This window comes from Zootoca vivipara, chromosome 5 (genome assembly GCF_965207765.1).
Source record: "Zootoca vivipara chromosome 5, rZooViv2.hap1.1, whole genome shotgun sequence".
Lineage (NCBI taxonomy): Eukaryota > Metazoa > Chordata > Lepidosauria > Squamata > Lacertidae > Zootoca > Zootoca vivipara.
The window spans coordinates 40,882,727-40,896,870 of record NC_142588.1 but is presented as its reverse complement, the minus strand read 5'-3'; the positions used below and the strand labels follow the sequence as shown (position 1 = coordinate 40,896,870).

Genomic DNA, 14,144 nt, shown 5'->3' with positions numbered 1-14,144 from the left:
AAAGGGGGGGGGGGAAGCTCGGCAGCATGGCCGCTCAGGCTAAGCGGAGGCGAGCGGCAGGGCCGCCCGAGTGCCGAGAGGAGGATGGCGGCGGCGGCGACACGGAGGACGACTCCTCGGAGGAGCCGGGCAGCGAGGAAGACAGTGACGACGACGACGAAGAGCTTAACCAGGTAAAAGAGCGGCCGGGGTTCGTTCTTCTCCCGCCACCGCCCCTCTCAGGAGGCAGCGCCGCCGTGGCTTTGGGAATAGCAGCTGCCGCCGCGAGGGCCCCTCTGCGCCTCAGGGTCGTCGGTTGGGGCCCACGGCGGCGGCGGTGTTTCTTCCGCGGCCCTCTCGCAACGGTCCCCACCTCCAGCGGTGGGGGGTGGGACGACCACCGGCGACCCTCCGACCTGTCTGTGGGGCTCTTTATAGCCCCCACCTGCCTCATCCGTCGAGGTGGGTGGAAACCAAAGGTTCCTCGTCCCTGTTGTAGAGGCAAGGGTGAAGGGCCAGGGCTCATCCTAAAACCGTATGAAGTAACTTCAGAGAGAGGGAGATTGAGATTGGCGGTTCTCTAAGTATGTGGTAGGTTACCAGCTGAAAGTGCAGGTCAGCTTTTGCCACTAAGAGTGGAAGAATAGGTTGGTGTAGTTAAAGCAACTTTTCTCCAGTTGACAGATGGTGATGACGATTACTTTTTTAAAAAAAATACACCACTTTTTTCGTGGATGGGAATCCAGGCAGCCTCCAGATAAAAACAAGAACCACTAAAAGCGTAGGAAGAAAGCAATGATATGCTGTACAGTACGCCTGTATAAAATCTGTTTAAATAATTGCAATAAGAACAGCATGGCACCACCAGCCCCTTAATGAAAAGCAGTCGATTCTGAAAAGCCTGTTGGGACAAGAAACTTCCGATTGCTTTGGGACATATTAACGCCAGCACAAAGTCTGAAGTAGGCCTAGCAGGTCACTCTTGTCTTGAGTGTAGTGCAACTAGCACACTGACACTGTTGCGCTCTTTCTTTCATGGGACAGCAGAAGTAGGGGGATCTGCTTCAGGGGCTCTCTTTGAGTGCCTGCCAGTAAGAACGGTTCGGTTACCTTAAAAAACAGACAGAATCTTCTCCATGGTGGCCCCAAAACTGGAACTCTGTTTCAGTTGACATATGCCTTGTCCCTTTATTACAGACATTTGAGTTGGCCTTGAAAAACTTTTCAATGCTGCCTTTAACTGAGTCCATAGATACAGTATCTGTGTGTTCAGAGGAGCGTGCTAAATGTAAATTACAGTGGTACCTCGGTTTATGAACACAATTGGTTCCGGAAGTCTGTTCATAAACTGAAGCGTTCATAAACTGAAGCGAACTTTCCCATTGAAAGTAATGGAAAGTGGATTAATCTGTTCGCGGAGTACTTAAACTGAAGCGTTCATAAACTGAAGCGAACTTTCCCATTGAAAGTAATGGAAAGTGGATTAATCCATTCCAGACGGGTCCGCGGAGTACTTAAACTGAAGCGTTCATAAACTGAAGCATGGGTGTAATTGGTTCCGGAAGTCTGTTCATAAACTGAAGCGTTCATAAACTGAAGCGAACTTTCCCATTGAAAGTAATGGAAAGTGAATTAATCCGTTCCAGATGGGTCCGCGCCGTTCATAAACTGAAAATTCATAAACCGAGGTGTTCATAAACCGAGGTTCCACTGTATACACATTTCTAGTGTTACTTTGTGATGATGTAGCCTTTAAAAATGGCTTTAAAAATAAATAAATGAGACAGTTTGTTGCACAAAGAGAGGGGATGTCACTGATCATTGTCCACCCTCCCCACACCTCATTTAGAGTAATGTAATAGATACTACAGATTGCCACTTGTACATGGTAAGCATCTGTATCAGGTAAATCTTGAGTACTTCTAGGATTGGATGTGTCCCGTTCCCCATGTCGCCCTCTTAACTTCTTTTGAGTTCAATATTTCATTGCAAACACCTGTGTGATTGTCTTTTGTGCTTATTTACAGGAAGTAAATATTGAATTTGAAGCTCATTCAATATCTGATAATGATAAGAATGGAATAAAAAAATTACTGCAACAGGTATGTATGTTTCATCTTGTGACATTTGTAGCTTTTTATGTGAAAATGGAATGAAGAGAAAGAACACAAATGCCATGAATAAATAATGCCAATTAGTATAACTGACTCGAGTTCAAGAGTCCCCAAACTATTGCAGAACTCACAAAGGCTGTTCTGTTGCATTCTGAAGCATCTTCACACTCTAATTGTTTGCAGTATCTGTATCCCAGGGTCAAACTGAATGTTTATCTTAAAAGCATGTTTGAATTCCATGCTCAGGATTCCGACATCTTTATTTTATAAAACTAGCCGGGGGGGGGTGCTGAAGGAGGGGGTTAACTCTTTTCTCACACACTCCTCTATTTGCCCTTGAAGCTGCTCTGCTTGTTTGTGAGCAGGTGGAAGTGGTTCAGATCAGGGACCCTGCTATTGCATGGAGAATTCCAAGCATGGGGTTCAAAAATGCCTTTAACATGCACTCCATTGTGTCTCGTGACAGACAGATGCTAACAAGTTTGAACCTCACTGTATAGCTGGAAACTTCATTTTTTCTGATTCCTAAATTGATTTCAACCGCCACCCACTTCAGAACTGAAGATCATGCCACAATTCTGATACAATAAATTCATATGATAGCAGGACTAGTCTTCTCTAACCTGGTATCTTCTGGATGCTTTGGAATAAAGTCCTCATAATCCCTGATTGTTAGCCATTGTGGCTCAAATTGACTGGCGTTGTAACCTATAACGTGGAGAGCACAAGGTTAGTGAAGCTGGTATAAAAAGTTACATTGTGGCTGTCAGGGGACCTCAGTACAGGGAGCCTCCGCCCATCCTCCACACCAGCACCTCGACCAGTGAGAGCAGCAGCAGCGGGTCAGGTGGGGGAAATGAGGAAGTTAGCGGGATGGAGCAGTTAAGGCTCAGCGATGTAGGAGAGCCCTTGCACCGCCCTGACCAACAGGTGGAGGGGAGCAGGCAGCCGCTTCCGTCACCTGATTTAAGGCGTGTGCCAAAACGTAAGGTTGGGGGGCGCCGTTTTGGGGTTCCCAAGCTCTTATACTGGACGCGTAACAGGAGGCATCCACTCCCGGATTCTGCGAGTGACTGAGAAGTCATGTTCTTTACCATCTTTGCACTGTAAATACTATGCACAGTAAAACCTTTAAAGACAGAGCAGACTCAGACGTTGTTACTCAAGAGTAGCCGCAACATCACCCTTACAGTGGCATTGAAAATACACGAACAGGAAAATAATCTGAATACACTCACTGAGAAGAGGGGTTTACAACACAATCCTATATGACTGCTCAGAAGTAAGTCCTGTTGATTCAAATGCTACTTATTCCCAGGTAAGTGTGTGTAGGATCAGATGCCTAAATAAGGTGAACCTAAACGAATTGTACTAAATAAAATCAATTCGTTTTGGTCCTAAAATGTTAGTTTTCATGGAAATTCAGTCTTTGGCTGTTTCTAGCTTTTAGGGATAGAACACTAAAAGTTCTGGCGGCAAATCTGTGTCCGCAAAGCAATATGAATCTTAATAAGTGATCCAGAAAGTGTTTTCCTACTAAAAACCCTGCACCACTCTTTCCCTTCCAGCTGTTTCTAAAGGCTCCTGTTAGTACAGCTGATCTGACTGATATATTGATACAACAAAATCACATTGGGAGCGTTATTAAGGTAAGAGATCTAAACCCATCTTAATTTACGACATTTTACGGAATAAATCTGTTGATGGTTAACAAGATATATTGATCCTTGGTTAATATGACATTTGGGGCTGAAACATACATGCTTCATTAGGGCATCTGTCTACAGCACACATGGTCCAGGAGTAAATAATATGTATCAACAATTATTTAAGAAAGCAACAAAATGGACTTTCTGCTTACTGCTATGTTAGCAGTACTTTTGATCCAGCACTAGGAGCATAATGATTGCTCATAAACAAAAGTAAGGGATAAAAACACATATCTCTATGGGGCAAAAAGCTAGTTTGCACCTTTCCCCTAATTATACCTGCCTGTCCTCATCCTGTATAAGTTGCAGTAGACCACAAACAGCAACTAATCTTGGCAAAATAAAAACAAAAGAATTTGAATGCATGGCATTACAGAAAGAAAAATTATTCTTGCACTTATATTTTTAATGGGCTACTGGTCATACCTCCACCATTGAAGGGACCCAGAGCAGAGCCTACCCTACAGATTGCACCCTTACTTTTAATACTGAAAATATGAACTTTTGGAAATACTTATTCTGGCCACACTTTGGGCATGGAGTAGTTGTTATTTGTTGTTGGTCATGCCCAATAAGTGCTTGCAACATTCACAGAAAAATGTACTGCATATGTTACTTACAACACTGCCGGTTATGCTAGTTTCCATTTTTCCCTGGTATACCGTCACAAAAAACAAACAAAACAAAACCAGAAGTTGTGGCACAAGAGAACAGCATGTCTATAATACTGCTGCCAAGTCTCTGAAACATTCATAAAATCAATGGACTTAGATTGGGACATTTCACCCTGGGAACTGAGTTGCCAGCAGTTTTTACTCTCAGTGACCTTTGGTTTATGTTTCCGTGTCCACTTATTCTGAGAAGGTGGCCCACTGCTCTGCTTGTCTGCTTGTGCTACTGTATGGGATGGAATACAGAATAGCTGGAATGTCAGTGATCAGCTGGGAAATTCTAGCAAGATTCTGGTATGATTGCAAGTCTCTGATCCTTGATAGTTAAAGAATCTAGACGCAGTTTTATCATTTCAGATAGACATTTATCTAGCTGTTGGAACTATGAAGCAAATAGTTCACAGTGTTGAGGTGGATAGAATGGCACGGTTCTAATAGAAAAGTTATTTATTAAAATTTGTTCTCTCAAAAATGTGCTACAAGGACAACATGCAGTCCAATTCTACATATGCCTACTCTGAAGTAAGCTGCTTTGTTTAATAGGTTTTTTTCCTTATATACAGGTGAAACTCGGAAAATTAGAATATTGTTGAAAAGTGTGTTTATTTCAGTAATGCAACTTATTATTTTTAATTTTTCTTTTAATTTTTACAAATGCTTTCTTTTGGAAATTCCACAGTAATAAAACAAATAGTTACAATAATACAAAAATAAACATCGCTATTACATTTCATTAATTACATTTCATTTATAATTGACCCGCCTAATGACAAATAATTACAATTACAACAAATAAAGGCTTGACATCTTGCTTTGCATGTCATGCATCTATCTCATATATTGGTTTCACCTTTTAAGTTGCATTACTTAAATAAATTTTTGATGATATTCTAATTTTCCAAGTTTCACCTGTATATTGACATTCTCTTCTTGACTGTTAGTTGACTATGATGCTTGCAGAAAGACTTAATAGAGAACATGCATTTGGTTTTATTTTCTCCTTTGTTTTCTGTTTAATAGCAAGCAGAACTTTTAGAGGAAAGTGATGATGATGATGAAGATGATCCTGATGAGGTTTTTGGCTTCATAAGCCTGCTTAACTTAACTGAAAGGAAGGTCAGTAATACTACTTTGTATTTAACTATGATGATAATCTGCCTGTCTTACTAAAAATACAACTAAATTTGAATATTTAGCACTTCAGTGTTATCCATCCTGTTCCCTTTATTATTTCATATAGTCATGTTTTCTTTCTGTCTGGCATCAGAGTGAACACAATCAATACAAATAGAAACATCTGCTGGAAATGATTAAACATCACACCCTTTCCAAGAAAAGGGAGTGGAGGAAGCCTTCATTGAGAACATTTCTTGTTCAGTATAGTTGCATACAATTCATTGGGGTCAACAATAGCCCACAATATTAAGTACAAAAACCTACACAGGTGGGATGTGGGATCTAATTGTGGCCACATTTTTTTAAACATGATTTGTAATTAGCATACATATAGGTGTTCCACAAGTATAAAGGTCTGTTTATAATTAAAACTGTTCCACAAGTATAAAGGTCCAATAATCATAAGCTTTGAATTAATCTGTAACAATAATATATCTCAGAACTTGCAACCATAGTACAATAGGCCTGCAACATACTGGTTACGTTCCAGGCGTTTGTGCACAAAGGTAAACTTGTGCAAAGGCAGGAAGATCCCCAGAACAGCCCACATGTGACTAGCCTTACCTTACTGGGCTGTGGGAAGGTTGTGCAAGGCTTCTGGAAGGTTGTAGGAGGCACCCAAGAGATCTCATGGTAGCCTTACAGAGCCTTGTGCGATGTTCCCAGAGTCTGGTAAGCAAGGTGGAGGACTTTTAAACGCTTTCTTCACTAGAAAGCCTGACGTGGAAAGTGCCTTGTTTTGCTGGGCTCTAGGAACGTCATGCAAGATCTCATGGGCTCTTTACAAGACCTCGCAAGATCTTAAACAGCCCCTTTCAACTGCCCCCCCCCACCGGCTCTCCATTAATTAATTTATTTTCCCACCACCCACACAAAATTGGAATTGCATTAGTAAATCATGTGTAAGTTGTGGGTCTGCTGTACATAATTCTCAAGCACACTGTGCACAATCACCACATTTCACAGCTGCATGAATTGGATAGGTAAAATGGTTCAACTAAAACAAATAATTGCTGTAATTTCTGTTGTCATTTTGATTGCAGACATGACACTTTTGCCTTCTCTTGTTGCCAAAAGTTCTGAGGCTGCTTTTCTTAAAGTTCCAGGCAAGCTGGCTCTGTGTATCAAAACTCAACTCACTGTTTGATAAATTGTAGACTTGGGTCCTGGAGTGCTGGTGCCAGTATGGGTTGTTGAACTTAGGGTAGGCAGTGTCTGCTAGATTGGAAAAACCACCATTTGCTACCATTTGATCATACATTTGCATGTGGTCACAGATGTCAACACTACCTTTGGTTTCATTTAATAAACCAATAAATATAATAAAGACCGATCTCAGGCAGGGAATTCTGGTCTGAAATTGTTGCACTGTTATACATTGACAAAATAATAATAATTTTCCTTTCTTCCTTTGATACATAATTTACAAGTGTCAGATCTTCTTGAAAAAACAAAAACACTGCTGTTGACACTTTTGGATTCATGAGCCAGGAACTCTGGGGAAATTTAAGGCTCGTTTCTTTTTCTTCTATTTGTTGATAGGAGCCAGGTTTTCTATAGTGAAATTATCAGTTGCTATATTCTACCTAGAAGGCTATAAATGTGTTAATTTTTCAACCACCATCTATGTTTTGAGCTGCTAAGACAAAGCAGCCATAATTTTATGCCATATTTTGTGGGTTTGGATGGCATATATTGCCTTGCTGGACGTCTTCTTCTGAACAGCACTAATTGCTCATTAATTATAACATTCTCATACAGCACAAAGCAACATGAGAGTGGCTTGAAGAATATTTCACAGGTCGTGTGTAGTGGGCAAGCGTCCTTCACATAAATAATTCAACATTAAAGCCTATCGCCACATCTTTTGATTATTTGAAGGAGGCCAGTGACATTGCGTCCTGGAAGTTTTGCAGCAACCCTCAACAACACATTTTGCAAAGATCTTTCTGTAAACAGAGAAATGTGATCATCCAAAGCTTCTTAATTAAGAGTTGCCATTAAGTCTAGCCATCTGCTGAAGTGAAGGTGTACGTTACTTGCAAAAATGTGCAAATGAAGTTGAGGTTGCGGTTACCAAGTTAGTAAGTTTTGTATAAAGCAAACAGGTTTTAAAACTTGTGGGGGTACTGTCAATGACCCCTAATACCATTTGTAGTAATGTTAAGGAAAGTGAGTAATTTTTCTGGTATGAAAATTATGGAAACATTATTTCACCTTCTGTGCTCTCTTCCTGCATGAATGAAAAGAATGAAGAGAGTCTAGGTGTCTGTTGAAATAGCAGATGAAAACTTTTGGAGGGATCAGTTTGACGTGACACTTCATGTGTCTGGCTGTGTGACTTTCCAGGTTATTTAAATATTGAAATGATTTTTTAATGCATACACACACACACACACACACACACACACACACACAATAATTTATGCAACTTTAAGAACCCTTTGAAGGATGTTAGTTTGCAGGGGTGTAAATATGTACTGTATATTAATCTAACGAAGTGGAACATATGCAAATAGCAAAAGTGAAAAGAATAAAAGTGCAAAATCGACAAAAATAATCCCAGTGGTTGACTTTAATTTGGCTTTGCAATAAGACCTCCATGAGCCATTACACTGTTTTAGAACGTCACCAATGGTGCTAGTAGGCAGTAGCAAACTAAGTTGTACTTGGAATAAATTCACTGAAATAAATGGATTTAACATGGTTATCACCTAATATCTGTTCAGTCTCTCTCTGGATGAGTGCAGTCATACTTAAGAGCTGTGGAAATAACTGTTTAATTGAAGATTATTTCTGTAAGGAAAGATTATGTTGGTACTAGAATGGTGTTACTCAATAAACATTTAAAAACTCAGTAGGATCCAGTTGTAGTTTCCTGTTGTTTGCATTGCTTGAAAAAAATTATAACCCAATGTTTTAATGCATTGATTTATCACTTTCATTTGCTTTATTAGGCCATTTATGCTGAGTACTTAATATATATATTTAAAGTACCGGTATTCTTTTAGTCATGTGGCTGGCTCTGTGGCCCTAAGCAATAGTGGAATGCTAATGCTTGGTTACCGTTTTTGTCATCCTTTCAGAATTAAAACTCCCCTACATGCATTCGTTTGAGCATTGATTAAATAATCTAAAAAGAAATTCCTACAAATCATTAAAAGTCACAGCAAGAAATTTCCCACAGTCCTGTAAAACAATGCCCAGAAGCTCTCTTTTCAAGTTGCCTTATGTAAATAATTATTCTGTAATGCAAAGAAAATCTATCCTTTGATTCCTAGGGTACCGAATGTGCTGAACAAATTAAAGAGCTGGTTTTAAGCCAGTGTGAGAAGAACTGTGAGCAGAGTATGGTTGAACAGCTGGATAAACTCCTAAGTGACACCACCAAGCCTGTGGGCTTCCTACTAAGTGAAAGATTCATTAATGTACCTCCCCAGATCGCTCTGCCCATGCACCAGCAACTGCAGTAAGAGCTTTTCCAAAATCATTTTTGAACAGAATTTTTTTTAATCCTCAGATGACCTCTGAAATCTTATTTAAATGGAAATGTGTAGAGTGGGAAGAAAAAGGTCCCCCGAGAAGCAGAAACCAACATTTTTAGTATTGATCTCTTAAAGTGGCCTTTGGTGCAAACATTCAATATTTCACATATTGTGTATAGGTGAGTTTTACTCATACGTAAAAACACTTTGTAAGGGATGAAAAAAGCCACTTAGAATTACTCAGCAATATATTGGATCCAGACAAATGTGTTCTGTGAATAGTTTTGAGAGTTGTGCTGTCGCTTGGAGAACACTCACTAAAAACAGCTACATTCTAACCATTAATCTTTTATTAGTTGTGGTTTCTATTCCTAGCTCTGAAATGGCAGATTGGTTACAGAAAATTGTTTAAATTTCTGAACTTCTGACTAAACACTGCATATTTATTTTAAGAATTTAGGCTTATATGTGAGATGCATAACCAGAGATCAGTAAGCAGTTTTAGCAAAGCTGATGCCAAGAATTCAGAGAAGAATCTTTAGTTAAGGATTTTAAATAGTTCTGGCAACAGAATAATTTGCTCTTTCCCCCCAGTTTCATGTCCTTGTTTGTTTGTTGTTGTTACATCAGTTTCCTGATTCAGACATCACAGAACACTGGATATAAGGAATATTAAAGATTCACAAAAACTGGGAGCAAGGAGTGTAGTACAGACACATTGCTTATTCCTGGTCCAATAAGCTATGGTTTATAGAATTGGAAGTGCCCACAGCTTTGGTTCATGTAGAGAGAGCTTCACCACAGTTTGGGCCATATACTAAATCAAACCTTGCTTAGTAGAGTTGCTGCAAACTCCTCTCCAGCCGTTTGTGGTCTAGCTAAGCCAGAATTTGACTTAGGATGTTGGGTGAACTAGGCCAGTGTTTTGCCCAGTAACCACCAGCTTTGCTTCTGGAACATTAGGTGATTTTCCTTAATGCCCTTACATGTAAAAAGAGAGTGGAACAGAAATATTTCATTTCACAATTGTTCCCCTAAGCAGATTATGAATTCTCCTGGGGGACCATAGGTCTGCAGGGCTCATGAAGGAAAAGTCTCTTCCATTTTTCATTCAGTTTCAACGAAGCAGCTTTTTTGCTGTGGAGTGAGATGAAGAGAGGCAGTGTGAAGAAGATGAGGGAGAAAAAGATGCATAATCCTAAAGTTTCCTTTTATAGTCTAACAACAGCAGGAGCATTTGTTGCTCAGAATGTTTTCACTCACCTCTTGAGGGATGGTGGAACAGTGTTTATGCACTTCTGAGGATTGTGTTGGCACATGAGAAAGCACTGTTTGAATGAAGCATGAAGAATTTTTTGGTGTAAATATGTGTCTATTTCTAGGAAAGAACTAATTGAAGCTCAAAAAACAAACAAACCTTGTGGAAAATGCTACTTCTATCTTCTAATTAGCAAGACTTTTACTAATAAGAAGAGTAATGTCAGAAAAAAGGGAAGCAGCAACCACCAGAAAGAAGAACTGATGTTTTCAAATGCTGAGGAAGAATTCTTTTATGAGGTGAGACTTCGTTGTTGTTGCTCAGTTTTTTGGGGTGTATTTTGATGTATACCAGGGAACCTAAAAGATTTGAGGCTGTTTTTCTTTCTAGCATGTAGCAGCTATTGAACGTGGTCAAGGCAAATTGTTCAGCATAGATAATGCCCACAGTGGTGGAAAAGGGGCAGGGAAAACAAAGACGAAAGATCTCCATTGCTCTTGCACCCCAGTTCATGCATCCTTATTGGAGTCAGTTCCAGGTTCAATTGCCACCACCACCACTACTACAGCAGCAGCTTTGCTGGGAATGGCCTGCATTGATGCTGTCCTTTGGGCTGAATGGGGAATGAATTTGGTTTTGCCAACCCTAGTCACGAGGACTTGTGTCTGGCTAGTAGAGGTATAGCTTGGGTGCTGCGATCTGCTGTCAGGGATATTTTTGTGTGCAAATCTTGCCTGTGTTGATTTGAGGGGTGGCAGCTGGTGGGCTTGCTTTTTTTGGGGGGGGTTAATGCTTCCCTGACCAATCCTCTCCCTGCCCTTTTAAACTTCCTCATTGTTTGCATGCAGTGCCCCACTTGACTTGGGAGTAGTGTATTTCATTAATTGCCTGATGATCTGCCAGATTTCAGATAATATTCTTTTAGCCCCGAAAGCATTTGTACACACGTTCAATAGTTGTTTATACAAATATACTCTCTTTTCCAGGCATATCCCAGATTAGCCTATCTTAGCACTGCAGTTATATTCAAGCAGACCAGACATAATAAGTTAATGACCATATTGTACATTGCTGTAAACTGCTTTGAGCGTGATGTAAATGGAAAGGCAGACTTTTATGTAAAAGAAAGACAATTGCAATGCCTGATTTTTTTTATTAAAAAAATTAGTCCTGCTTGTAGAGCGATTTGAAGATGCAGTTTCCTATGTATGTTCCAGTTTTCAGGGGTTGCTACCACAACTGCACGTTTATATATTGATTTCTCATGTTTTTAAGCTTCTCATGACATTGTACCAGTCCTTGCCAAATACTTTCTGAAAACTCAAATGTGGTTTAGAATACTTTAAAATTGAGTGACATCATGAAAAATAATATACTGTAATTTACATACATCCTATTTATTTGCATGATCAGGTAGGCATACCATGTGCTTTTAAAACAGAATATGGGAATTATCTGAAAAATAAAGAATTGTCCAAGGCTACATCTTAACATGATGCTTTTCCCCCTTGGTTCAGCCTACTGGTTCATGATATGTTTCCAAAGTCTCCTCTAGGGTGTGCAGTGACCTTTTTCAGCATTTATCTCTGCATACTATTTAGAAGCATTTAAGCAAGTCTAAACTTGGTATGCAAGTTTATGAAACATTGCATACCAAGTTCTGTAACAGGACATCGAATCTTCGGTTACCACTGTGTCTTATTAAAATTACTTTACTTGGCCTTTCTTTGTAGACAGTGTAAGTTATATACGTATTCTTATTTCTTTTTTAAAAGGCAGCAGAAATATGGCAATTCAAATGCTTTTAACGAGTTTGTTTATTTTGTTTTAGAAATCACTTCTGAAGTTCAGTTACTCAGTAGAAGAGGAAAGTGACTCGTGTTTGGGAGGCAGATGGTCTTTTGAAGATGTACCCATGAAACCTTTACGAACTGTGATGGTAATCCCTGCTGACAGGATGAATGGCATCATGGATAAACTCAAAGAATATCTTTCTGTCTGAGCCACTCTCTGAGCTAATGGTTTTGTGAAGTCACCCTGTAAAAGTTATTTGACTTTACAGTGGTGTCTAGAAATTTTCCATACCAATTCTGCATTATTTCAGGATCACTTTATTTTCTCATAAAATACATCACCTACACAACTTGTTCTTATTGGCAGAGAATTGTCGTTTTGAAACATCAGTGATTACAAGTGCAATAAAAAACACCCTTAAAACTGTAATCATTTAATAATTGTTGAACACTTTTCTAACTAACTGTAGGTTGTTTCCATGTTGCCAAAGATAATAACAAAAAGCTCCTGCGATTTTGTTATGTTTTAAAATCATTTCTCATGTCACATAAAAGCTGGTGTTGGGAATATATTGTACATAGAGGTTATATACTTCAACACAGTTTGGGATAGCAAACTTATTGAATAATGCATCGCTGTTCGGCAGGTGTTTCAGGATATTTTTTATATTCTTTATCTTTGCTGTTTGTTTTTTCTTCCTTGCCTGTTGTTGAAATGGGTGATAAATGATTGATTTCTTCCTGCAGAATAGCCTTGCTCTCACTGGCAGGCAGATTACTAAAATAGTATTGAGGTGCCAGCTCCACAAATCTGTTAAGAAACAGAATAAACAAGTGAGGGTATTTTTTTTTTAAGATGACAATTTTTCAATATTTTCTATGACTGTTTTATGACTCATGCAGCAAATGCTTACAGGCAGGAACATTTTGATGCATTAAATATAGAGCTGCATAGCTGGAATCTGGAATTGGTTCTAAATTATATATTCTAGGTAAAGTGTACATACAAGATTATACAGTTTCTTTACAAATTAATATGTTCCATTTGTCCTCGGAGTGGTAGTAGTTGGCTTCCAGGTGTTGCAAACTGCAATCAAAATATAACATAGTCCTGGATATGAGTATTCTTTTTGCAAATTCTACCTGAAGCTTCAATGCATAACCTATTTAAATTTAGGGAAACTGTAGAAGGGCACAATTTTTATCTATTTTAGTAGTTTGGGGGAAAGGAATGGTTTCCTGCTACTATGTGCATTATAGCATTTAAAAAAAACTCAGTCATCACTAGCCACAGTCATCACTAGCCACACGTGTGGAATTATTAGTTGTTCATTAATGCTCCTGCTTCAATATATATAACATGGATATTGTTTCACTTTGATTTCACATCTGTGTATTAGCTCTGTGTGCCAGGACACAGAGGAACAGATATGCTCAAAGTTACCTTGTCCATTTCATACTAGTCTTAACATTGTCTGTCACCCATATTCTTCAGTCTATCTTACTAAAAGGGGGATTGCATTGTATCAATTTGAACTTACTACCTGCTTGAGCAGGTGCATCAGACCAAGTAGTGACATAGGACTGAAATAGCTGAAGGCTAAATATTTCATTTTAAATTTCTAATTAAAACTTTACTTCCTTATCCATGGTTCAGTAAGTGAAATGCTTTTAACCAAAATGTACTTATTTATTTAATAGAAAGCACTTCTGAAGTTCAGCCATGCTGAGCTGCAAGCTCAAACCATCTGCATAGAAACAAATTCTCAGTATGAAGTCAATGAGAATATGTGACTATAGCCTGCACTTTGTTTCCTCTTGTAAGGCCCTTTTAAAAACCAGTCATTTATCTATGCCAGCAAGCAAACAGTGAAGTTAAAATGATTTGCTCAGTGGCTATTTCTGGACAACTAATGTGGAGTTTCATTACTGGGATTTTGCTTGAATGGGAGACTAGGA

The 14,144-nt window shown here is 39.2% G+C and overlaps 1 protein-coding gene across 1 annotated transcript; it reads left to right on the top strand.

Annotated features, from left to right (window-relative positions):
* The first annotated feature begins 4 nt into the window (after positions 1–4).
* BCCIP (BRCA2 and CDKN1A interacting protein) lies at positions 5–12,615 on the top strand. The gene is made up of 7 exons (XM_035138630.3): positions 5–173; positions 2,007–2,081; positions 3,662–3,742; positions 5,494–5,589; positions 8,931–9,118; positions 10,517–10,691; positions 12,224–12,615. The coding sequence occupies exons 1-7, from the start codon at positions 27–29 to the stop codon at positions 12,392–12,394; spliced, it is 933 nt and encodes a 310-aa protein (XP_034994521.1). The 5' UTR covers positions 5–26; the 3' UTR covers positions 12,395–12,615.
* Positions 12,616–14,144: the final 1,529 nt, after the last annotated feature.

Bases quoted from the DNA above. Each gene is read 5' to 3' on its own strand.
- BCCIP (XM_035138630.3), top strand. From the start codon at position 27: ATGGCCGCTCAGGCTAAGCGGAGGCGAGCGGCAGGGCCGCCCGAGTGC. The intron at 2,082-3,661 runs GTATGTATGTTT...TTTCCCTTCCAG, and splicing joins TAAAAAAATTACTGCAACAG to CTGTTTCTAAAGGCTCCTGT. The intron at 3,743-5,493 runs GTAAGAGATCTA...TCTGTTTAATAG, and splicing joins ACATTGGGAGCGTTATTAAG to CAAGCAGAACTTTTAGAGGA.